Source organism: Staurois parvus, unplaced genomic scaffold (assembly GCF_062004578.1).
Source record: "Staurois parvus isolate SC_StPar_1 unplaced genomic scaffold, SC_StPar_1.0 ptg000453l, whole genome shotgun sequence".
Lineage (NCBI taxonomy): Eukaryota > Metazoa > Chordata > Amphibia > Anura > Ranidae > Staurois > Staurois parvus.
Window position 1 is genome coordinate 2,430,100 of NW_028318249.1, and position 24,243 is coordinate 2,454,342.

At 42.2% G+C, this 24,243-nt stretch overlaps 1 protein-coding gene across 1 annotated transcript in view; it reads left to right on the forward strand.

The window, feature by feature from the left end:
• The window catches only part of PINX1 (PIN2 (TERF1) interacting telomerase inhibitor 1), a 252,551-nt gene extending 235,760 nt beyond the window's left edge, over window positions 1-16,791 (forward strand). The window contains exon 7 of the mRNA XM_089688754.1: window positions 11,603-16,791. Coding sequence (XP_089544880.1) covers window positions 11,603-12,169 — 567 coding nt within the window. The 3' untranslated portion in view covers window positions 12,170-16,791. The remainder of the gene's footprint in view (window positions 1-11,602) is intronic.
• The last annotated feature ends 7,452 nt before the right edge of the window (window positions 16,792-24,243 follow it).

Here is a 24,243-nt window from a genome sequence, read left to right on the forward strand (position 1 = left end):
CCACACGGGGGACCTAGTGAATGACCTGCAGAGAGCTGGGACCAACGTAACAAATGGCTACCATCAGTAACACACTACGCCGCCAGGGACTCAGATCCTGCAGTGCCAGACGTGTCCCCCTGTTTAAGCCAGTACATGCCCGGGCCGGTCTGAAGTTTGCTAGAGAGCATTTGGATGATCCAGAAGGGGATTGGGAGAATGTCATATGGTCAGATGAAACCAAAATAGAACTGTTTGGTAGCAACACAGCTCGTCGTGTTTGGAGGAGAGAGAATGCTGAGTTGCAGCGAAAGAACACCATACCTACTGTGAAGCATGGGGGTGGCAACATCATGCTTTGGGGCTGTTTCTCCGCAAAGGGACCAGGACGACTGATCCATGTACAGGACAGAATGAATGGGGCCATGTATCGTGAGATTTTGAGTGCAAATCTCCTTCCATCAGCAAGGGCATTGAAGATGAAACGTGGTTGGGTCTTCCAACATGAAAATGATCCCAAACATACCGCCCGGGCAACGAAGGAGTGGCTTCATAAGAAGCATTTCAAGGTACTGGAGTGGCCTAGCCAGTCTCCAGATCTCAACCCCACAGAAAACCTTTGGAGGGAGTTGAAAGTCCATGTTGCCCAGCGACAGCCCCAAAATATCACTGCTCTAGAGGAGATCTGCATGGAGGAATGGGCCAACATACCAGCAACAGTGTGTGCCAACCTTGTGAAGACTTACAGGAAACGTTTGACCTCTGTCATTGCCAACAAAGGATATATAACAAAGTATTGAGATGAACTTTTCATATTGACCAAATACTTATTTTCAACCATAATTTGCAAATAAATTCTTTCCAAATCAGCCAATGTGATTGTCTGGATTTTTTTTCTCATTTTGTCTCTCATAGTTGAGGTCTACCTATGATGCCAATTACAGGCCTCTCTCATCTTTTTAAGTGGGAGAACTTGCACAATTGGTGGCTGACTAAATACTTTTTTGCCCCAATGTATCTGTAAACACTGCAGAATTCATCCGGGTGCTTCTGTCTTCTGTCACATCATCAATAAACACCAATGACCCAGTGCCACTGGAAGCCAGGCATGCCCATGCCATCACACTGCCTCCGCCATGTTTTACAGATGACGTTGTGTGTTTTGGATCATGAGCTGTTCCAAGCCTTCTCCACACTTTTCTCTTCCCATCATTCTGGTACAGATTAATCTTAGTTTCATCCGTCCAAAGAATGCTTTTCCAGAACTGGTCTGGCTTTTTTAGATGTTTTTGGCAAGGTCTAATCTGGCTTTTCTATTCTTCAGGTTTATGAATGGTTTGCACCTTGTGGTGAACCCTCTGTATTTGCTCTCCTGAAGTCTTCTCTTGATTGTCGAATTTGAAAATGATACGCCCACCTCCTGGAGTGTCTTTCACTTGGCTGGATGTTGTGAATGGGTTTTTCTTTACCATAGAAAGGAGCCTGCGATCATCCACCACTGTTGTCTTCCATGGACGTCCATGCCTTTTTATGTTGCTGAGCTCACCAATGTGGTCTTCTTTCCTCAAAATGTACCAAATTTTTGATTTTGGCCAATTCTAATGTTGCTGCTACAGTCAGGTCCATAAATATTGGGACATCGACACAATTCTAACATTTTTGGCTCTATACACCACCACAATGGATTTGAAATGAAGCGAACAAGATGTGCTTTAATTGCAGACTGTCAGCTTTAATTTGAGGGTATTTACATCCAAATCAGGTGAACGGTGTAGGAATTACAACAGTTTGCATATGTGCCTCCCACTTGTTAAGGGACCAAAAGTAATGGGACAGTTGGCTTCTCAGTTGTTCCATGGCCAGGTGTGTGTTATTCCCTCATTATCCCAATTACAATGAGCAGATAAAAGGTCCAGAGTTCATTTCAAGTGTGCTATTTGCATTTGGAATCTGTTGCTGTCAACTTTCAAGATAAGATCCAAGGAGCTGTCACTATCAGTGAAGCAAGCCATCATTAGGCTCAAAAAACAAAACAAACCCATCAGAGAGATAGCAAAAACATTAGGCGTGGCCAAAACAACTGTTTGGAACGTTCTTAAAAAGAGGGAACGCACCGGTGAGCTCAGCAACACCAAAAGACCCGGAAGACCACGGAAAACAACTGTGGTGGATGACCGAAGAATTCTTTCCCTGGTGAAGAAAACACCCTTCATAACAGTTGACCAGATCAAGACCACTCTCCAGGAGGTAGGTGGATGTGTGTCAAAGTCAACAATCAAGAGAAGACTTCACCAGAGTGAATACAGAGGGTTCACCACAAGATGGAAACCATTGGTGAGCCTCAAAAACAGGGAGGCCAGATTAGAGTTTGCCAAACGACACCTAAAAAAGCCTTCACAGTTCTGGAACAACATCCTATGGACAGATGAGACCAAGATCAACTTGTACCAGAGTGATGGGAAGAGAAGAGTATGGAGAAGGAAAGGAACTGCTCATGATCCTAAGCATACCACCTCATCAGTGAAGCATGGTGGTGGTAGTGTCATGGCGTGGGCATGTATGGCTGCCAATGGAACTGGTTCTCTTGTATTTATTGATGATGTGACTGCTGACAAAAGCAGCAGGATGAATTCTGAAGTGTTTCGGGAATATTATCTGCTCATATTCAGCCAAATGCTTCAGAACTCATTGGACGCTGCTTCACAGTGCAGATGGACAATGACCCAAAGCATACTGCAAAAGCAACCAAAGAGTTTTTTAAGGGAAAGAAGTGGAATGTTATGCAATGGCCAAGTCAATCACCTGACCTGAATCCGACTGAGCATGCATTTCACTTGCTGAAGACAAAACTGAAGGGAAAATGCCCCAAGAACAAGTAGGAACTGAAGACAGTTGCAGTAGAGGCCTGGCAGAGCATCACCAGGGATGAAACCCAGCGTCTGGTGATGTCTATGCGTTCCAGACTTCAGGCTGTAATTGACTGCAAAGGATTTGCAACCAAGTATTAAAAAGTGAAAGTTTGATTTTTGATGATTATTATTCTGTCCCATTACTTTTGGTCCCTTAACAAGTGGGAGGCACATATGCAAACTGTTGTAAATCCTACACCGTTCACCTGATTTGGATGTAAATACCCTCAAATTAAAGCTGACAGTCTGCAGTTAAAGCACATCTTGTTCGTTTCATTTCAAATCCATTGTGGAGGTGTATAGTGCCAATAATGTTAGAATTGTGTCTGTCCCAATATTTATGGACCTGACTGTATGTCTCTGATGGATTTGTTTCGTTTTGAAGCCTTGCAATGGCCTGTTTCACTTGCATGGACAGCTCCTTTGAACGCATGATGTAGGTTCACAGCAATAGATTCCAAATGTAAATACCAAACTTAGAATCAACTCCAGAGCCTTTTACCTGCTTAATTGAAGAAATAACAAAGGAGTAGCCCACACCTGGCCATGAAACAGCCTTTGATTTAATTGTCCAATTACTTTTGGTCCCTTGAAAAAGAGAGGATGGCTACTCTTAAGAGCTGTAATTCCTAAACCCTTCCTTCAATTTGGATGTACATACCCTCAAATTAAACCTGAGAGTGTGCACTTTCAGCCCATATCCATTATATAACTATAGCTTGAATATGTTTTGGTCAATACCTGTAAAAAACTAAAATTGTGCCTGTGTTCAAATATATATGGACCTAACTGTATTTGAAAAACAATAAAATTGTGTTAAATTTACACAATTTACATCTTGATGTCAAGATTTTGCATCATTTTACAGTTAATTTCACAGGCATTGTGTACAGTGTAGGTCGGGGTGGTTGCCATTTATTTGTATAGTTGGTGAATTAGTGCAGGGATGTACTGGATACTTTCAGCTGCCATTGTGCCCTTGCTGGGTGTCCATTGCATCCCTGTACCTTTACAGTTCCCTGTACCTTTGCAGTACACTGGGGTGCCTTGACATGGCCACTGCAGCTTACACATTTATTTGCAAATGTGTGAAACTAAACCCCTTGTTTTTACCGTAAACTGTTAACGTCAATTTAGTTTACTTGCAGGCTAGCTGGTAAGTGAGCTGGGAATTTGTTTTTGACATGCGTTGCCCTTCCATGTTGCTGCTCACTGCAAAGGTTAGTTATAGATTGGGGTGGTTGCCATTTGTTTGTATAGTTGGTGAATTGGTGCAGGGATGTACTGGATACTTTCAGCTGCCATTGTGCCCTTGCTTGCTGGGTGTCCATGGCATCCCTGTACTTTTTAAGGAAGGGATGGGTTCCTTCTAGGCACACCTACCCTTTAATCTTTATCCATTACTATATGTGTACCAACTTGTCACTCTGTGGACTACAGTATGCTGGGGTGCCTTGACGTGGCCACTGCAGCTTACACATTTATTTGTGTGTTGGCGTCAATTTAGTTTAGTTGCAGGCTAGCTGGTAAGTGAGCTGGGAATGTGTTTTTTACATGCGTTGCCCTTCCATGTTCACCTTGCTGCAAAGGTTAGTTATAGGTTGCCATTTGTTTATATAGTTGGCGAATTGGAGCAGGGATGTCCTGGATACTTTCAGTTTGCTGGGTGTCCATTGCATCCCTGTACCTTTTAAGGAAGGGATGGGTTCCCTCCAGGCACACCTACCCTTTAATCTTTATCCATTACTATATGTGTGCCAACTTGTAACTCTGTGGACTGCAGTGTACTGGGGTGCCTTGACGTTGTCACTGCAGCTTACACATGTATTTGCAAATGTGTGCAACTAAACCCCTTGTTTAACGTGAACTGTTAGCATCAATTTGGTTTTGTTACAGGCTTGCTGGTAAGTGAGTTGGGAATTTTTGTTTTTGACATGCGTTGCCCTTCCATGTTGCTGCTCGCTGCAAAGGTTAGTTATAGGTTGCCATTTGTTTGTAAAGTTAAATTGTTACATATGCAGTAAATCTCTGTAATATATGGACATTCCCCTATATTTTACCCCTTTAAAAGCTGAAAGTACAGTAAATACCTGTTGGCCCTGCCAGAAATCCAATGAGCTCCTAACTTTTTGTTCTTGGCTGGCAATGCTGCCTCAAAGTGTTGTCAGCTCTGCTTGAGTTCTTCTTTGCTGGACTACAGTAGTCCACCTATCCCTACCTTGTCTACACTCCTTCATATGCATATATTGATTTCTTTCCCAGAAAAGCATTGCTACTGCCTTGACTCTCAAGAACCAATGCACATACTTTGTGTAGGGAAAGGGTTTTAGTTTTGAGGACATGCCTGCATCAAAAGGAACTAATCAAGGTCCCAAACCTGATGCCCAAAAACTTGGGAAACAGGGGTGCCATCTTTCCTGTTCTGATGCGGTATGTGCATAATACATCAATACAAACAACTCAGGTGATATAAGCAGGGGCGTATTTGCCACAAGGCAAACAAGGCATTTGCCTAGGGCGGCATTTCTTAGGGGGGCAGCACTGGAACCACAGAAAAAGGGACATATGTGGCATGGGGACCAGGTGGGATCTGAGAGAGGCTGCAGACTGTTTGATGGTGTTTGCAGAGCCCAACTGGCATTCCTGGGGATGGCCAGAGCTGTGAAGGTGAGTGTCTTTCTCTCTGTCGTAAGGGGGGTGAGTGTTAATGGAAGGCTCTCTGGTGATGGGGGGGGGGGTGGCGCAGGGGTGTTTTTGGTCACTGTGTCAGGCTCTATCTGTGGGAGGGGGGTTTGATGTTGGTCAGTGTTATGCTCTCTCCGCCGGGGAGGGGGGGGGGGGGCGTCCAAATTTTGTGTTGCCTAGGGCAGCACAAAACCTAAACACACCTCTGGATATAAGCATGTATTTGTATGAACCGGTGCTTTTGGAAAAAAAAATGATTGTTTAGTATGCATGTTTACCAATCTCCATCTAAATGGCTTAAGCCAGGGGTCTCCAAACTTTTCAGTACGAGGGCCACTTTGTATGCTTTACAAATATTTGCAGCCAAAATAAAATCATTTTTTTGACCTCTGGAAGGTTTAACCCTCTTCATAACCAGAGCATTTTTTTTTGCTATTCAGCACTGTGCTACTTTAACTGGCAATTGCTTGGTCATGCAACACTGTACTCAAATTTATATCATGTTTTCACACAAATAGAGCATTTATTTGGTAGTATTTGATCACCACTGGGTTTTTTTTTTTTTATTATATAAATGAAATAAGACCAAAAATGTTGAAAACAAATGATATCTACTTTGTGTTAAAAAACATATCCAATAAAAATACAGAAAAATCTGATTTCTTTATAAATTTAGGCCAAAATGTATTCCGCTACATGTCGGGTAAAAAAAAAAAAAAATTCCCATAAGTGTATATTAATTGGTTTGTTTAAAAGTTATGGTGTCCGCAAAATACGGAATATATATTTGAAAATTGATCAATCGTGATGTACTGACGGCCTCATTTCTTGAGGCCCTAAAATGCCTTGACAGCACAAATGACCCCTTTTTGGAAAGTAGACAGTCTGCTGTATTTAGCGAGTTTTTTTTTTTTTAAGTTGTAATTTTTTGGTAAAGTATGTAAAAAAACAAAAAACCTTATGAAAAAAAAAACCCAAATTATATTTAATTTCATCATGTCATCAATATAGCCGTAGTGCAGTACAGCATCATCATATGACTGATGTGGTGGTGATCAAGTATACTGACTGGTTACAGTATGTAAAAAAAAAATTGTAATTAAATTTTTTTAAAACGTAATTGATTTTAATACTCCCTGGGGGGGGGGGGGGGGTGAGGGATCAGGGATTTTTTTTACACTGCTGTTGCTTATAACAGTGAAGTTAACTGATATAAGCAATAGTTTTAGCTGTCATGAATGGGCTAACATTCATGACAGTTTAGTTACTGTGATATGCTGTGATTGGCTACAGCTAATCCCATGGTACAGGTAGGCAAGTACCATGTGATAGCTGTGAGCCAATCACAACTTCGCAACACACAGCAAGCAGTCATGAATGCTACCATTACATTGTAATCATGTGATCAATATGACTAATTGTAGCAATCACATGATACCTCGGGCACTCACAGGGGCAGGGTACTGGTAATCACAGGTGGCGCACAGTGCTCCCATGCACAGCCAAGGTACATGTATGTGACTGTGCCTGTACCTGCCACCCATTCACAGTATATTTACTGTGAGCTGTTAGAAGGTGGTTAAATTAATGAATAAAATTTGAAACCTCCCCATCAGAAGCCCCCCTTTCACATCAGGGCCCTCCCTTGCGCATTAAAGTCCTGTACCCCAACATGCTGTAGATCAGCATCATGCTTTTCCATGATGTGATCCGGCTGGCCCGGCCACCAGCAACATAGCAGGGAAAGATGCAATGTGTCCTGGCTGATTAGTATCAATGGTTGATTTTATGGTTCTGACAGCCAGTCCAAATACTGGACAAGTTGTATGCTGGGTAAAATCTTGTAGCTGACCAAATGTGGCCTACCAGCCATAGTTTGGAGGCCTCTGGCTCAAGCAAAGAAAGCATGCTGTTCAGAAAGAGTTCAAGAAAATCATCCTTCGACAGAGGAAGGAGCAGCGCAAAGTAGCTTTGCTGCCCGACTTGCAGGAAAAAAAAAGTTTTCTCTATAGATATAGAATCCCAGGTAATTATTTTTCAAACTTTTTTTTAGAAATATAAATTCTTGAGTTTTAGATCCCTCATTTTCTGTACTAGAGGTGGAGGTGGCTTGATGATTAAAATGCCCATAACTCCAGTAGTACAGCTTGGCAGCCCAAACACTGATAAAAGTTGCCATGGATGTGTGAGCAGGCAGCCTGCGCAGTTGGCAGTAGGGGTAGCGGGGCACGAAGCTGGCATGGACTTGGACCTCAAGATGATTAATGCTTCCCCATCAACTGAATAGTTTCCTGGGGCTGGCACCATCCTGCCTGTCTTCATGCCCTGCTGGCTCTGTGCACTGGCCCATGCTTATTAAATTTCTTATCAACATACAAAGTTGGTGACCATGGGGTTCTTGTTTGTAAGATCAAAACGCCTCTCTAAACCTGCTTGGCTCATTCAGGAGAGAGGGAAGGGGGGAGGAAAAACATGTTTGTACTGAGAATTCTTCGTTCGGGAGCATTACTTCATATCAGTAGTCAGTTACAGTCATTAAGTTGTCAGAAGCGGAATTCAGAAGAGTAAGTGGAGACGGGTGTTGCCAGTTTCTGGTACAGGGGAGTGCCTGCTGATTGGCAAGACTCACTCAGATGGAAAATGGTGGCTTGCTAGGAACAGGTGGTCCGCGACGTTCTTATACTGCACTACATTCTGAAGATTGTAAATGAGCTTTGCTCTGTGCAAACTTGTACGAAGCTATAGCTTCATTATGGTATCATGCTTAATATCACACTGATGATGTTGTCCATTGTCCATTTGATTGGACTATGAAATATTAGCCTAACTATAGGTAGATGTATCTTCAAGAGCCAAGGGTGGGAAATCATCTGTCCATTCTTTGTAGCCAAACTCTCACCATACCAGTTGCTGTTGGGAAAACTAAAGTTCAGTCAGCTGGGACCAACTGACCTAAGGTGGAGCTTACAGAACACAACAAGAGACCATATACTCCTCCTTCAAGTCTGATGTGATTTAGCAGGCAGAATTCAAAAGGTATTCATGAAATAGTCTAAGTGGTACACCATGCATTAAAATTGAAGAATATTATCTGAGTTTCCTCTTGGGGTTCTTTCTTGTAGCTCGGGACCCAGTGCGGTTCCTCATACAATGTACCCAAAAGACTGAAGTAGTACACAAAAAGATCAGTACCTCACTGATGAATAGATTAGCCTGATCCTTCACCCATACATTGGAAAGCACTTAAAGCAAAATTAAACCCTCCTATCCTTTACAGCCAAGGAAACTGCCATCTTACTAACCAGTCCATGACTGCTGCCCCTCTCTGCCAATCCCTGCACTGGCTTCCACTAGCCCAACACATAAAATTCAAAATACTAACCACAACATACAAAGCCATCCACAACACTGCCCCTAGGTACATCACCAACCTCATCTGCAGATATTGCCCAAATCATCCTCTCCAGTCCTCCCAAGACATCTTGAGCTCTAGCACCCTTGTTACCGCCTCCCACGCTCGCCTCCAGAACTTTACAGAACCTCTCCCATCCTCTGGAACTCCTTATCCCAGTATGTCCAGTCAGCGCCTACCCTGTCCACCTTTAGGCAGTTCTTGAAAACTCATGTATTCAGGGGAGCCTACCCCACCTCCACTTAAGAAGAACTGTACTTGAGTCAGCCCCTGCAGCTATTACCTTATATAATACCTCCCGATCCCTTTAGATTGTAAGCTCCAAAAGCAGGGCCCTTCTATTCCTTCTGTATTGAACTGTGTTGTAAATATACTGTCCCCTGTTACTCAAACTTAGCACTGTATAATAATAGTAATAATATCAGTCTCTGTTGTGATCTGCAGTAGCCATGGTGGGTGCACATGTGATTAATTATGATGCCATTTGATGGCTTGACAGTTCTGTTGAGGCCACAAGCAACTGTGACAGTTATCATTCAGAGCATGCCTTTAATGTAACTGTTTTGGGAAACTGTTAAAGAAACAGATTTAGTTCTATATTAATGGTCAGAAACATATATTGTCCTTTGAGTAGCCATAAATAGTCTCATTTCAGCATTAGTATGAGGCAACCCTTGTTTGCACCTACATTATACACCTTCAGGTGTAAACAATGAGTACATTTTTTATCTTAATCATACAGTACAGGTCTCAGGTTTGATATTCATCGGGTTTATAGGCCGGTACCTTCAAGTGACTGGACACTGGCAAAGATTTAGTGGAAATGCCCCCTGGGCATCCCCTCTATAAGCCTACCTCGTTTCTTGACTCTTCAGGTTTTTGCTAGTGTCCTAAGGGGGTGGTCTTTTTCCTTATGGACAAATCACTCTTAGCTTAACTAGTTACATGCTTTACTTCGGATGCTTCAACCAACTCTTCACTGTTTCCTAATATAGCAATAGAAGAATATCATCTGGAGGTTTGCTTGCGCTAGTGGTTGCTATTGCTCAAACATACTGGAGTATTTCTGCCATGATTGAAGGATTTTTCTTTTTTCTCCAGTTTTTTCCAGTGTGCACAGGTCCAAGATAGACAGAGTAAAAAGCTAGGTTAGGTCCTGCAGTGACTGTGGGTTGGTTTCTTACCTCCCGTCAAAAGGGAGGACTTGGTAACTATTCCTGAAGTCTGGTGCATAAAAATGTTCTAAAGATCCTGATAGCTCATAAACGAGTCCAGTGAAAGCTATGCATTTTACTACATTAAAATGAATGCACACATTAGCATATGTCCACGTCTGCTGTAGTTATGTCCCCAGGCCAGAGACCTCTTCTGCAGAGATATCAGCAAACGAAATACAGTTGAAGTTTTTTTTTCGGTTTGTTACTATATTAAATTAAGTTTTAATTCTGAGAAGGCCAAGGTGGTTCTTCTTCAAAACATGCAAGCACAGTCCTCAAACTAACTTTGGACATGAAATGTAACCGAAATGCAGAGCTTATGCCAATCATTGTTGGATTGTCTCTGCTGTCTTCCTCTTGGATGGACATCTGGCCAACAGTCAATCGATCAAGGAATATATCTTCTCTTTTAATAAGGCGTCTCCTGGGAATGCAGTCGTTGACTGTGATGGATTTGTTTCCATGAAATGCAATATGTCAAACTTTAATAAAGTTGTCCTACTGTTAGACTCGACTGCATTGAAGGAAATGGCTGGCCAATTATGTGGCCATTAGAGCTTTAACTATTTTGGCAGCCTTTAATATTGTAAAGTACGTAAACCCCCAACAATGAATTTCTGCTTTTCAGTAATCAGTGTAGAACATACATGTGTGTTGAAGTGCGCTGGGTAAAAATGCAAAACAAATTACTTTGCCTGGGCGGTTTGGTCTGCGAGTAAAAAGTAAGCGTGAAATTTAAAAAAGTTATAGACCTAATAATAATATATGTATTAACCCGATACAGTTGCCAGAATATAATATTTTATGCTAGATTGGACCTAAAGGTGCGCATACCATCTCTTGCATTTTAAGTCCCTGTTAAGCACTGGTTGAACTTTTGTTTTTCCCCTGCTCCTCCTGTGTTAGTTTGAGGGGACCGTCTACTTTGGAGCTTATGACATTGCCTAATCCATTCTTCAGGCTTCAGCCTAAAGATGGGGTACATGCAATGGCCACTGTGTCATTATTCCAGCAATGAACTAGCCAAAGGACCATTTCAACCTACCACATCTAGGACTCATTTGTTCTGAGGAAGTGTAGGGTTTGATATATAGACAAAAGTATGTCATATTTCCCTTTCACTCCTGAAAATAACAGACAGAAGAAGTAGGCCCTCCTATTCCTTCTGCACCTATAATGTATTGTAATTGTACTGTCTCCCTTATATTGTAAAGCGCTGCGCAAACTGTTGGCTCTATATAAATCCTGTATAATAATAATACGCAAAACCTTTGGGGACATCCGTATGTGAGCAGCCATTGCCAACTTGTATATTAGATTTATTACTTTTGTGGTATATTATTATTATTAAACGTTCTCATCTCTGGCATACTGACGTGTTCTTACTTTTAATCCTCCAGGAAGAAGCTGATGCAGACTCTGAGGAAAGTGAAGAAAAGGAACAAGAGAGCCCAAGCCCCAAAAATGAGGTTGAGTTGAGCAATACGGTGACCAGCTCTTTATCGGTAAATGAATACTTTGCCAAACGAATGGCGGAGCTTAGAAAATCTCAGTCCAGCTGTCCAGAGGCTGCCCAGCAGAGTGCCGAGGCCAGCCCAGCAGACAGGTCAGATGGTTCTCCCGAGCCCAAGAAAAAACACAAAAAGAAGAAATGCAGCCGAAATGCTGATGTCCATGAAAATAAGTCTGAGCTGGTGGAAAGTACTAACGGAGACGATTCCGCACATGAAAGGAAAAAGTCAAAGCGCAAAAAAGATCGCTGTGAGGTCACTGATAGTACAGAGGAACAAGAGGAGTCTGAACAAGCACAGGAGGAACTTAAAACAAAGAAAAGAAAAAACAAAAGGAAAAAGGAGGCTTTGGACGTGAACGGAAAAGAGGATGATTCTCCTCTTATAATTGAGGATGCTTCTTCTGAGGAACCAAAGAAGAAGAAAAAGAAGAAGAAGCAAAAGTCAGATGATTAGATCATTTTAGAGCCATATTAAAGTAGGAATATGAAATTGGAGACTCTTCTATAAACTCTTCTGCCTTTTGATAAGATGATATTATGAGTGCTGGGTGTACATTACATCTGGTGCTTACTGTTCACAACTTTCATGGCTGCTCATGGGACTTTGCTGCGGTAATCCCACCCATGAAGAGCAGCCCAGCATCAGGGAAGGACTAATACTGAGGGCCCTTTTCCTGTGAGCAAGCAGCGAAATTAGCGATTTGCATGCTACTCGGGTTAATGAAGCCAATTGGCGCAATCCACCTTGACTGGGGATTTTTCATCAGGAGTTTGGATTACGGTTACAACATCCCATGTGGCACCCATCTGTACTTGTGAATTTGTACTGTAACTGCTAGATACAATTTACTTATCACTGCCAAAAAATGTCTTGAATGAAGCAGCATGAAATGGCAAAGCCTGGAGACTCAAACATGTTTTAGATCTGTATGTCAAACATTTTTGAAAATATGGTTTTAGAGCGCCAAACAAAAATTCCCAGTTCACTTACCAGCCAGCCTGCAACAAACCAAACTGACCGCGTCTTAACACTCCACATTAAAACCAAGGGGTTTATTTTGCACACATGTTCAAGTCTATTCATAAGCTGCAGCGGCCACGTTCTAACATTTTTGGCTCTATACACCACCACAATGGATTTGAAATGAAATGAACAAGATGTGCTTTAACAGCAGACTGTCAGATTTAATTTGAGGGTATTTACATCCAAATCAGGTGAACGGTGTAGGAATTACAACAGTTTTCATATGTGCCTCCCACTTATTAAGGGACCAAAAGTAATGGGACAGAAAAATAATCATAAATCAAACTTTCACTTTTTAATACTTGGTTGCAAATCCTTTGCAGTCAATTACAGCCTGAAGTCTGGAACGCATAGACATCACCAGACGCTGGGTTTCAACCCTGGTGATGCTCTACCAGGCCTCTACTGCAACTGTCTTCAGTTCCTGCTTGTTCTTGGGGCATTTTCCCTTCAGTTTTGTCTTCAGCAAGTGAAATGCATGCTCAATCGGATTCAGGTCAGGTGATTGACTTGGCCATTGCATAACATTCCACTTCTTTCCCTTAAAAAACTCTTTGGTTGCTTTTGCAGTATGCTTTGGGTCATTGTCCATCTGCACTGTGAAGCGGCGTCCAATGAGTTCTGAAGCATTTGGCTGAATATGAGCAGATAATATTGCCCGAAACACTTCAGAATTCATCCTGCTGCTTTTGTCAGCAGTCACATCATCAATAAATACAAGAGAACCAGTTCCATTGGCAGCCATACATGCCCACGCCATGACACTACCACCACCATGCTTCACTGATGAGGTGGTATGCTTAGGATCATGAGCAGTTCCTTTCCTTCTCCATACTCTTCTCTTCCCATCACTCTGGTACACGTTGATCTTGGTCTCATCTGTCCATAGGATGTTGTTCCAGAACTGTGAAGGCTTTTTTAGATGTCGTTTGGCAAACTCTAATCTGGCCTTCCTGTTTTTGAGGCTCACCAATGGTTTACATCTTGTGGTGAACCTTCTGTATTCACTCTGGTGAAGTCTTCTCTTGATTGTTGACTTTGACACACATACACCTACCTCCTGGAGAGTGTTCTTGATCTGCCCAACTGTTGTGAAGGGTGTTTTCTTCACCAGGGAAAGAATTCTTCGGTCATCCACCACAGTTGTTTTCCGTGGTCTTCCGGGTCTTTTGGTGTTGCTGAGCTCACCGGTGCGTTCCTTCTTTTTAAGAATGTTCCAAACAGTTGTTTTGGCCACGCCTAATGTTTTTGCTATCTCTCTGATGGGTTTGTTTTGTTTTTTCAGCCTAAAGATGGCTTGCTTCACTGATAGTGACAGCTCTTTGGATCTCATCTTGACAGTTGACAGCAACAGATTCCAAATGCAAATAGCACACTTGAAATGAACTCTGGACCTTTTATCTGCTCATTGTAATTGGGATAATGAGGGAATAACACACACCTGGCCATGGAACAGCTGAGAAGCCAATTGTCCCATTACTTTTGGTCCCTTAATAAGTGGGAGGCCCATATGCAAACTGTTGTAATTCCTACACCGTTCACCTGATTTGGATGTAAATACCCTCAAATTAAAGCTGACAGTCTGCAGTTAAAGCACATCTTGTTCGTTTCATTTCAAATCCATTGTGGTGGTGTATAGAGCCAAAAATGTTAGAATTGTGTCGATGTCCCAATATTTATGGACCTGACTGTATATAATAATAGATAGATTAAGGGAAGATATGCTAGGAGGCACCCCACCCCACCTTAAAGGTATAGGGATGCACTGCTCACCCAGCAATAGCACAATGGCAGCCAAGGTATCCAGTGTGTGTCCTCACCAATTCACCAACCGTACAAACAAATGGCAACCACCCCAACCTTTACTGGAATTTCAACTATTGAACTAAGCCCTAATTGTAAATCATCATCTTTGGCAAATAACAAATCTATACTGGATGAGGGTACGTTTCCCTACGCACCATCTGGCCAATTGATGAATCTACAATATATAACCTTTATTCAAATATATAAAAAAATGTATGCTCAGCTGTAATTAATGCCTATTGGAGTGGAATGTACTGCGCACAACAATGTAACTGGATACCATTGCAATTATTTCCCTTACATCCAAATGGTTAATAACACCAGACCAAATCAAATACCATACCGTTTTAGATGAGGTGATGGCATACAAAGAGGCACTGTAGTTTGATCATAAGCCTATCAGCTTGAAATATACAATCTCTGTTTAGGAAATGGAGTTGCCCCATGGACAAAACTAATTAGATAGTATAATCTATCTTGCTACAGATATGTATACGGGTACACTCATCCACGGGCTTAAAAGTCAGCCTCCCATGGATAAGCCCCATACATCACCATATCCACCAAAATATACCTCAGTGTCTTGAGGAATGCAAATAATGCACTGTAAAATGCAGTACAGACCTCTCCAAAAAAAAAGGGGGGGAGAGGAGTAAATACCATGTGCATTCAAAAAGTGCACCTAAAGAAAGACCCAAAGGATAAAAGAAATTCTACATGTTTCGCTCCAGAAAACAGAGCTTCATCAGGAGTATAAAGAATTAAAATAGGTCACATAGTGGCTGGAAGTTGTGCTCAGCTGGTGGCAAAATGGCCTTTGCAGGAAGCAGCAAATGGAATGGGGACATGTCAAAAAACAACAAACAAAAGTTCCCAGCTCACTTACCAGCCAGCCCTTGCTGCAAAGGTCAGTTATAGGTTGGGATAGTTGAAATTTGTTTGTACCTAATGGTTTTAGAACATTTACAATCTTTAAGCTGAACTTTGTACCTTTGGCGGTGCAGATCCCCAGACGTTTTGGTAAAGAAACATGGGGCTCCCACTGCTGACCTCATGAAAATATTAGTTTCCTGATGGTCTCTACTTCTATAGATTTCCTCATCTCAAAACACCAAGGCTTTAATGTGCATGCTTGCCCCAGGTCAGTGACTCAAAAACTAACAAGCCCACTAAATTAGACAGCCAAGCAGCCAGAATTTTCAGACACTTTACATTGCATTAATTCAAAGCTTTACTGTGTATTTGGGTGCAGTATGTTAGGGCTCATGCATGGGGGTGGTTGCCCCAAAAAGCCAGGTTTTTACAGTGTACTGACCAAAGGACACACAGGTGCAGTGTACAGCTCCCTCTTAGCAGCCTGTCAAACTCAATAACAGGCTGAAATACACAGCGACTGAATGTTGTTCCGAGTGGTATTACAATTTAATGCTATATGCATTCAGGATGTATGGCCTGAATTGAGGAATTCTGAGTTCAGGTCTTAGGTCCCTGAACAGGGGTACCACTCACAACAGTTGATACGTATTTTAATCTGTCATTGATATTTACGATCTGCTGGCAAGAAGCTGTATGCTGCGCCTGTGGCTCACTTGGTCCAAAACGTATAGTTTTTATGGTGTATGGACCAAACCACGTGTGTGCACAAGCCTTTAAAGGCAGATAATGCACACTAACACACTGGGGTTTATTTACTAAAGCTGGAGAGTCCAAAATCAGACTCCCTTCTGCATAGAAACCAATCAGCTTCCAGGTTTCATTGCCAAAGCTTCATTGAACAAGCTGAGGTTAGAAGCTTATTGGTTTCTATGCAGAAGGGAGTCTGATTTTGGACTCTCCAGCTTTAGTAAATAAACCCCACTATGTCAGGCATGCACCCTTCCCATTAACACAGTGCCTTGTGGTCCGCTGCATTGCACTTATATTGCTCACTACTGTGACAGTGTGTTATCTTAACACATGGATGTGAAAAGGGGAAAGTTCGACCATGGACCAAGACAGAGACGTATATAACTGGCCCAAGTAGACAGGGAAAATCAGGCTGCATTGGTGGTCCTAATATATTTTATAAACATCCAGAGATCCTTTTATCTTTTCACTGTGGGAAAAAAAACTGTATCTAAAAACCCACATACCTGTCCAGAAAAAGACATTAGAATACATTATGCAGTATTATTGTGCAATCGTTCTTTGTAAAAGTAGAGATTTTAAAATGAAGCTTTTCTACATAAATCATCTTATCAACTGTTTGGTGGCCTTTTTTTGTTCATAAGTCAGTTTGGAATTACAAATGTTGATGAGAATTATATCACACATAAAATTTATGACATGAAGTCCTGTGTCTCCAGCACTACCCAGGACTCCTGTAAGTGTAAATATGAAACAGAACAGGGTTGCTTCAGAAACACCGGAGAGAGAGAGAGAGAGAGAGAGAGAAGGGGGATTATAGAACGCCACAAGGAAAGGGAGGGAGCTGCAGAAGACGAAAAGTGAAAGATGGAGCTGCAGAAAACAGATACTGTGTATATGGAGAATGGGAACTGCATAAAACTGTAAAGAAAGAAAGGGGGAGCTGTGGGAAACTACGAGGGTAGAGAGAGAGATACAAGAATCACAAGCATAGAGGGAGCTGCAGCAAACTGTAAAGAAAAAGAGGGAGAACTGTAGGAAACTACAAGAATACTCAGTGATATAGAAAGGGAGGGAGCTGCAGAAAACTAAAGAAAGGGAGAGGAAACTACAAGAACAGAGAGGGGGAGCTGCTGAAAACTGTAAATAAAGAGAGGGAGCTGCAGAAAACTACAAGGGTGGAGTAGGAGGGAGCAGTCAGACATCACAAGGATAGGGACAGGCGGAGTTGCAGAAATTACAAGGATAAAGAGGAAGGGAGCTGCAGAAATTGCAGGGATAGAGGGAAGGAGCTAGATAGAGAGAATACTCAGTGATCTAGAAATGGAGAGAGCTGCAGAAAACTGTAAAGAGCGAGAGGGGGAGCTGCAGGAGACTACAAGAATTGAGAGGGGGAGCTGCAGGAAACTACAAGACTAGAAAGGGGGATCTGCAGAAGACTGCAAGAATAGAGAGGGGGAGCTGCAGGAGACTACAAGAATTGAGAGGGGGAGCTGCAGGAAACTACAAGACTAGAAAGGGGGATCTGCAGAAGACTGCAAGAATAGAGAGGGGGAGCTGCAGGAGACTACAAGAATTGAGAGGGGGAGCTGCAGAAAACTACAAGAATAGAGAGGGGGAGCTGCAGAAAACTACAAGAATAGAGAGGGGGAGCTGCAGAAAACTACAAGAAAAGAGAGGGGGAGATGCAGGAAACTACAAGAGTAGAGAGGGGGAGATGCAGGAAACTGAAACGATGGTGTAGGAGAGAGCAGTAATAATTCACAAGGATAGGGAAAGGGGGAGTTGCAGAAATTACAAGGATAAAGAGGAAGGGAGCTGCAGGAATTGCAGGGATATGAGGGAAGGAGCTGCAGAAAACATTAAAGAGAGAGTGGGAGCGCTACAGAAAACTACAATAATAGAGAGGGGGAGCTCCAGGAAACTACAAGAATTGAGAGGGGGAGTTGCAGGAAGCTACAAGAATAAATAGGGGGAGCTCCAGGAAACTACAGGAATTGAGAGGGAGGGCTGCAGGAAACTACAAGAATTGAGAGGGGGAATCTGCAGGAAACTACAAGAATAGAGAGGGGGAGCTGCAGGAGACTACAAGAAAAGAGGGGGAGAGGCAGGAAACTACAAGAATTGAGAGGGGGAGTTGCAGGAAACTACAAGAATAAATAGAGGGAGCTGCAGGAAACTACAAGAATAAATAGAGGGAGCTGCAGGAAACTACAAGAATAAAGAGGGGGAGCTGCAGGAGACTACAAGAAAAGAGGGGGAGAGGCAGGAAACTACAAGAATTGAGAGGGGTAGTTGCAGTAAACTACAAGAATAAATAGGGGGAGCTGCAGGAAACTACAAGAATAGAGAGGGGGAATCTGCAGAAAACTACAAGAATAGACAGGGGGAGCTGCAGGAAACTACAAGAATAGACAGGGGGAGCTGCAGGAAACTACAAGAATAGAGAGGGGGAATCTGCAGGAAACTACAAGAATAGAGAGGGGGAGCTGCAGGAGACTACAAGAAAAGAGAGGGGGAATCTGCAGGAAACTACAAGAATAGAGAGGGGGAGCTGCAGGAGACTACAAGAATAGAGAGGGGGAATCTGCAGGAAACTACAAGAATAGAGAGGGGGAGCTGCAGGAGACTACAAGAATAGAGGGAGAGAGGCAGGAAACTACAAGAATTGAGAGGGGGAGTTGCAGGAAACTACAAGAATAAATAGGGGGAGCTACAGGAGACTACAAGACTAGAGAGGAGGAGCTGCAGGAGACTACAAGAATAGAGGGAGAGAGGCAGGAAACTACAAGAATTGAGAGGGGGAGGTGCAGGAAACTACAAGAATTGAGAGGGGGAGGTGCAGGAAACTACAAGGATGGAGTAGGAGGGATCAATCAGAAATCACAAGGATAGGGACAGGCGGAGTTGCAGAAGCCACAAGGATAAAGAGGAAGGGAGCTGCAGAAATTGCAGGGATAGAAAGGGAAGGAGCTGCAGAATACTCAGTGATACAGAAAACTAGAAATCCTGCGTGTCTTCGCTAGGGTTTAACATTTACTTCACTGTACAGTTTTATGATCCTCTTCCTCTATATGTAAACCAGCTTCTCACGAGTACCATCCCTAGAGCTGGACATGGCCTTTCCTTCAATCTGATCTTTTGGATCAGCAAAATTAACCAATAAACCATGTAGTGTAAAGGCCTGCCTGGCTGGTTATAAGGGGACATTCACAGAAAGACAGCTTATGGTGCTGCAAACCCTCAATTTTTCATTATCTGTAGGATAATGGTATACAGTGTATGCCAGGACAACGACATACATACCGTAAAAAGCTACAAGATAAGTGAAAGTTCAGCACAAAATAAAATTGCAGTACTTTGCAGAGACATGAAAAGAATCCATCCAGTGTAAAGATTGATGGGTTTTAGCCCCACAAATTTTGGTCCTTGGTGATACTCCATTATTACTAGGCTGTATTTGGTAGGCTGTTGAACCTTAACATTGTTAGTAAACTTTGCTAATATAACAGATCCCTACACATAATGATAAGGGAGAACAATCAGAGCAGCACCATAGCGAAGCACATTCACCTTTGCTTACCATTGGAAAATACATTACAAAGCTTTAAAAGGGGTGCATTTTGAAGTTCCTGGGAAAGGTATAAGGTCACTTTAAGGCCCCCAGTTATTTGTCTTGCAGAGAGCTATGCATAGTCTGGGCCCTTATCTGTGATTTTCTGTGCTGGTATGGGCTTGTTTGGGAAGAAATCAATAGGTATCCATGGCAGTACTTCCACTAGCAATCAGTCCACCTCTGGCGAAGCGTCTGGCATCCCACCATCCTCAGCAAGTTAATCAGATAAGAACTAGAAGCCACAAGTCACCCTTTTTTTTTTTTTTAAGGTTTTAGGTCAACCTCTATCTGCCATTTTTATTTAAGGTAGATATAAACCTAATCACATACTGTACATTTGGGATAATCTTTAGCATGTAAAAGAGTATCTATAAATCCAAACTGGTTCACCCTTTATATGCTCTCATTGGTGGTACACAATATATACAAATCTGGCGCTGGAGGGGTATAATATAGCTACATAAAAGTCCATAGAGTCCATCAAAAGTCCGTGTGGGGGACCATTAGTATTCACAATGAAAGTACATTAGCAAAAAACTGGCATCAGTGGCAGCACCCTCAGAGGAAAGCCAAACTCTTTATGTGGAAAAAGAGAAGAAAGAGGGGTGCTGGACTAAGTGCAGCATTAAAATCTACAATTTATTGGTAAAAACGACAATTAACAACTCAAAGGAAGTAGACAAGGAAAGAGCATATCACCAGCGTGGTCCAGGCTCCCAGGAAGCAGTAGAGAACAAGCAGTATCCACGCATCCGATGTTGGCTGGACGGGTATGCTGGAGCGGCCGGCCGCTCCAAGGAACCAGCGTGAAACGCAAACGGCATTGGGGCAGACGTGATGTCAGTGAAGGAGCATGATGACGTGGGTGGTAACGCATTTTGAAGTGGAGCTTCTTCCTGAGACCTCTGAAATCTGGGTGTATGATCCGTGTTATTGAGTTTAAAGACGCAAGCTGATCAGCATAGGCGGAATACAAATTAAAAGGAGCGATATGTGATGACCTTCTTGCTGCCAGTTAAAACCCCCAAGCATATATTTTCTGCAAACACCCTGAAGAATAAAATGGTGGTAGTTCTGTATTTTTATGTTACATGACATTAGCACAAGAATTTATCAAGCACAAAGTTTAACCACTTCCTGTCTGGCCCATGTATATAAACAGCCGAACGGGAGCAGTGCAGGAGCGGGTGACCATTTATAAATGTCCTCCCTGCTTGTGCGCGCTCCCTGGGAGCGCGCAGCACTGCGATCCGGTGCCCGCTGTGTCGGGAGGACACAGTGGAACACCGATCGCTGTACGGGACCTCTGTGTGAGGTCCCGATCATGCGATCACTGATTGGCCAATCCGTGATCACATGAATAATAGTAAGCAAGATGTCACTTCTGACATCATTGCTTACTACTAGTGAAATTGTGAATGATCACAGAGATCACATGGTACAAGGCTATTCGCAACAGCCTTGTACCATGTGACAAGCTGTGACCAATCACAGCTCTCATAATATTTCTCAATGGCTGGAGGAATGCATCCAGAGAGAAGGAGAAATGATTGCTTTTACAGCCTTTATGGGTGTAAAAGCAATCAGTGTAAAAAACAAAAAAAAAAAAAATCTTCATCACCCCCCACAAGTAGTACAGTGTCACCATGGTGATACTATACTGCTAGGGTGATAGCATGTTAAAAATAATAATATAAAAATGTAAAAAAGTTAGAAAAATTATAATTTTTGGTTATATACTCATTTGGGGTTTTTTTTTTGCTAAAAAGATAACTGAATACATTTTGGCCAAGATTTATGAAAAAAGATTATTTATTTGCAAAATTTTATAAGAGAAACTTTTTTTCAAAATGTTTGAACTTTTTCATTTATATAGCAAAAAAAAAATAAAACTCCCAGTGAATAAATACCACCAAAATAAAGTTTTATCTGTCTCAAAAAAAGTTAAATTCATATGCGTACAGTGTCACATGAACGCGCAATTGTCATTCAAAGTGTGATAGTGCTGAAAGCTGAAAATTGGCCTGGACGGGAAGGGGGTGAAAGTGTCCGGAATTGAAGTGGTTAAGTAAAAATACAATTACAGTGAGTATAGAAAAGAATCACCTCCTTTAAAATAATCACATTTTATTGCTTTGCAGACTGAAATGAGGACAGACACAGTTTTTGTTTTATCCAGCTGTAGCTACTCCATGCAAATTATAACATTCAAGTGAAAGATATAACACCAACTTGTCAGAGAAAAATTAAAAAAAAATAAAAAACCAAATCAACACTGAGTTGGAAAAAGTATCCCCTCCCCCCTACAAAAAATGACTTGTAAACTCAATCAGGTGTAACTAATCGCCTTCTCAATGGCACACAAAGCCATTTGAATTGTGATCAGCTGTGGTCATTTTGATTAGCTCGGCATGAAAACAGCTTTCCTGGAGCATTTCAGTCCCTAGTAGTGCAGCTGAAACGCACAATCAACTTGCACTCCAATGAAGCTAATGGAGCACAGATCACACTTCATTAGCTTCTTCCCCAGCCACAACAGCCGGTAAGAAGCTGAGGGAGATCAACAAACAAATGTTCATGGGTCTCTCTCCCCTCTACCCAGCGATACCTGTCATCGGGGGTCATGCAGCACACTTCTGGGGGTCTGTGGAAGTGATTTGACCACTGGATAGCTTTCATGGACCCCCAGTTCCCCCCGCTGCCGCAGATGTATGACTCACGACAGTGGCAGTGAACGGGACCCTTAGCTTGTTCACCATCCACTTGATAAGGCCCCTAGTGGTTTTACCTGGCGTCCGTTTTTAAAATGGATTATAATAAAGGATTTTGTTTTACTCCAGCTGTATCAATCACTATGTGGTACACCAGATCCCCCCCAAAAAAATGTAATACATTGCAGCTTACCAGACCTTAGTTGTGGTGGCTGCATTAGTCTTTTTTTCAGGCTATTTTCACCTGCTTATCTATTGTATAACACACTCTACTGTTCTACAGTGACAGCGCTTACTCCACTGTATCTATGCAGGGAACCATAGTTGTCCCTTATTCAGGACTTCAAGCATGTCTGCCTTTGTCCTTCTCCATAACATGATGGATTGATGGGATGAGTAGTTTACACAGTAAAGACAACAATGTTAGTACTTCCTTTCCAGCTCACGAGTGACAAGGACACATCATTTCTAGGAGGATCAACAGGTATTTTCTATACTTGTTGAAAAAATATTTTAACTGGAAAAAAGAAAACAAATGCAGCCACCACATCTAAGGAATGGTAAGCTGCAATACTTTAACTTTTTAGCTGTCACTGGAGCAGGAGGTGAGGGCAAATCTTCCAAATCCCAAATTTTCCAGTTGTCACCAGATCAGGAAATCACCTGTGCAGTGACAACTGTCTAGGAGGGAATTTCTTTGCACTTTGGATCTTCTCTCGCTTCCTGTTGGGTCTCTAGGATAGGAAGTGAAGGGGAATCTCCCCAATGGAAGAGAGCAAAAACAAACTCGGGTCTTTTAACTCTTGCTACTCTTATCCAAAACTAAACAAGTTGCTACACATAAATCAATCAATCTTTAAGCACACTTGGTTACAGAAAACTCAATATTAGTGTATGAAGTCCCAAAATAAGTCCCAAAAATCTATATTAGTGTTTAAAGTCCCAAAATAAGAGTCCAAAAATCAAAGTCCAAATAGATCCCAAAGAGAATATATCTTGATCAGTACTTTCTCAAATCTTCGTGTCTCCAAACCACCTTTTTGATATACTCCAAAAATAAATCTTCATATACCTCAAAGAAAAAAACTCAACATAGTGCTTTATCCAAATAATATAAAAAAATATATCATAAAAGTGCCACACGTGTTACATGCAAAAACACTACCGTGCCACAGCAACCGTGAGATCAGATACCTCTGCCTTACATGTTATTCACTGCACACAAATAACAGAAGTGCATAATTACCCTCAAGGTAGTAACATAAGCCATAGATGAGATTATTTCCAACCTTTTTCCTTCAATCTTTCCAGCCACTTCCCACAGACCTCATAAACAGACCAGGGATCAGTGTGACGCGTTTCGTCACATCCGGTCATCCCTGTTGACAAAGTCCGGATGTGACAAAACGCGTCCGGGGCACGTGACGTGGTGACGTTCTGACGCTCTTCCGGAAGTGCTGTGGCGGCCATTTTTGTTCCTGGAACACGCGGCTGTGTATGCCCTGGAATCCTCCATACAGGTGTATGGTTAGTGGGGAACCGATCACCAAAGTGGTATGGTGAGAATATTTCAACACCACTGAGGAGAGGTTCGATTGTGGAATCAATTGCTTTATGTGTGGAAGCTGATCTCTTCTTATTTTAATGTAAGTTGCTATAATAAAGTACTGTGATTATTTATGATACACACTGATCCCTGGTCTGTTTATGAGGTCTGTGGGAAGTGGCTGGAAAGATTGAAGGAA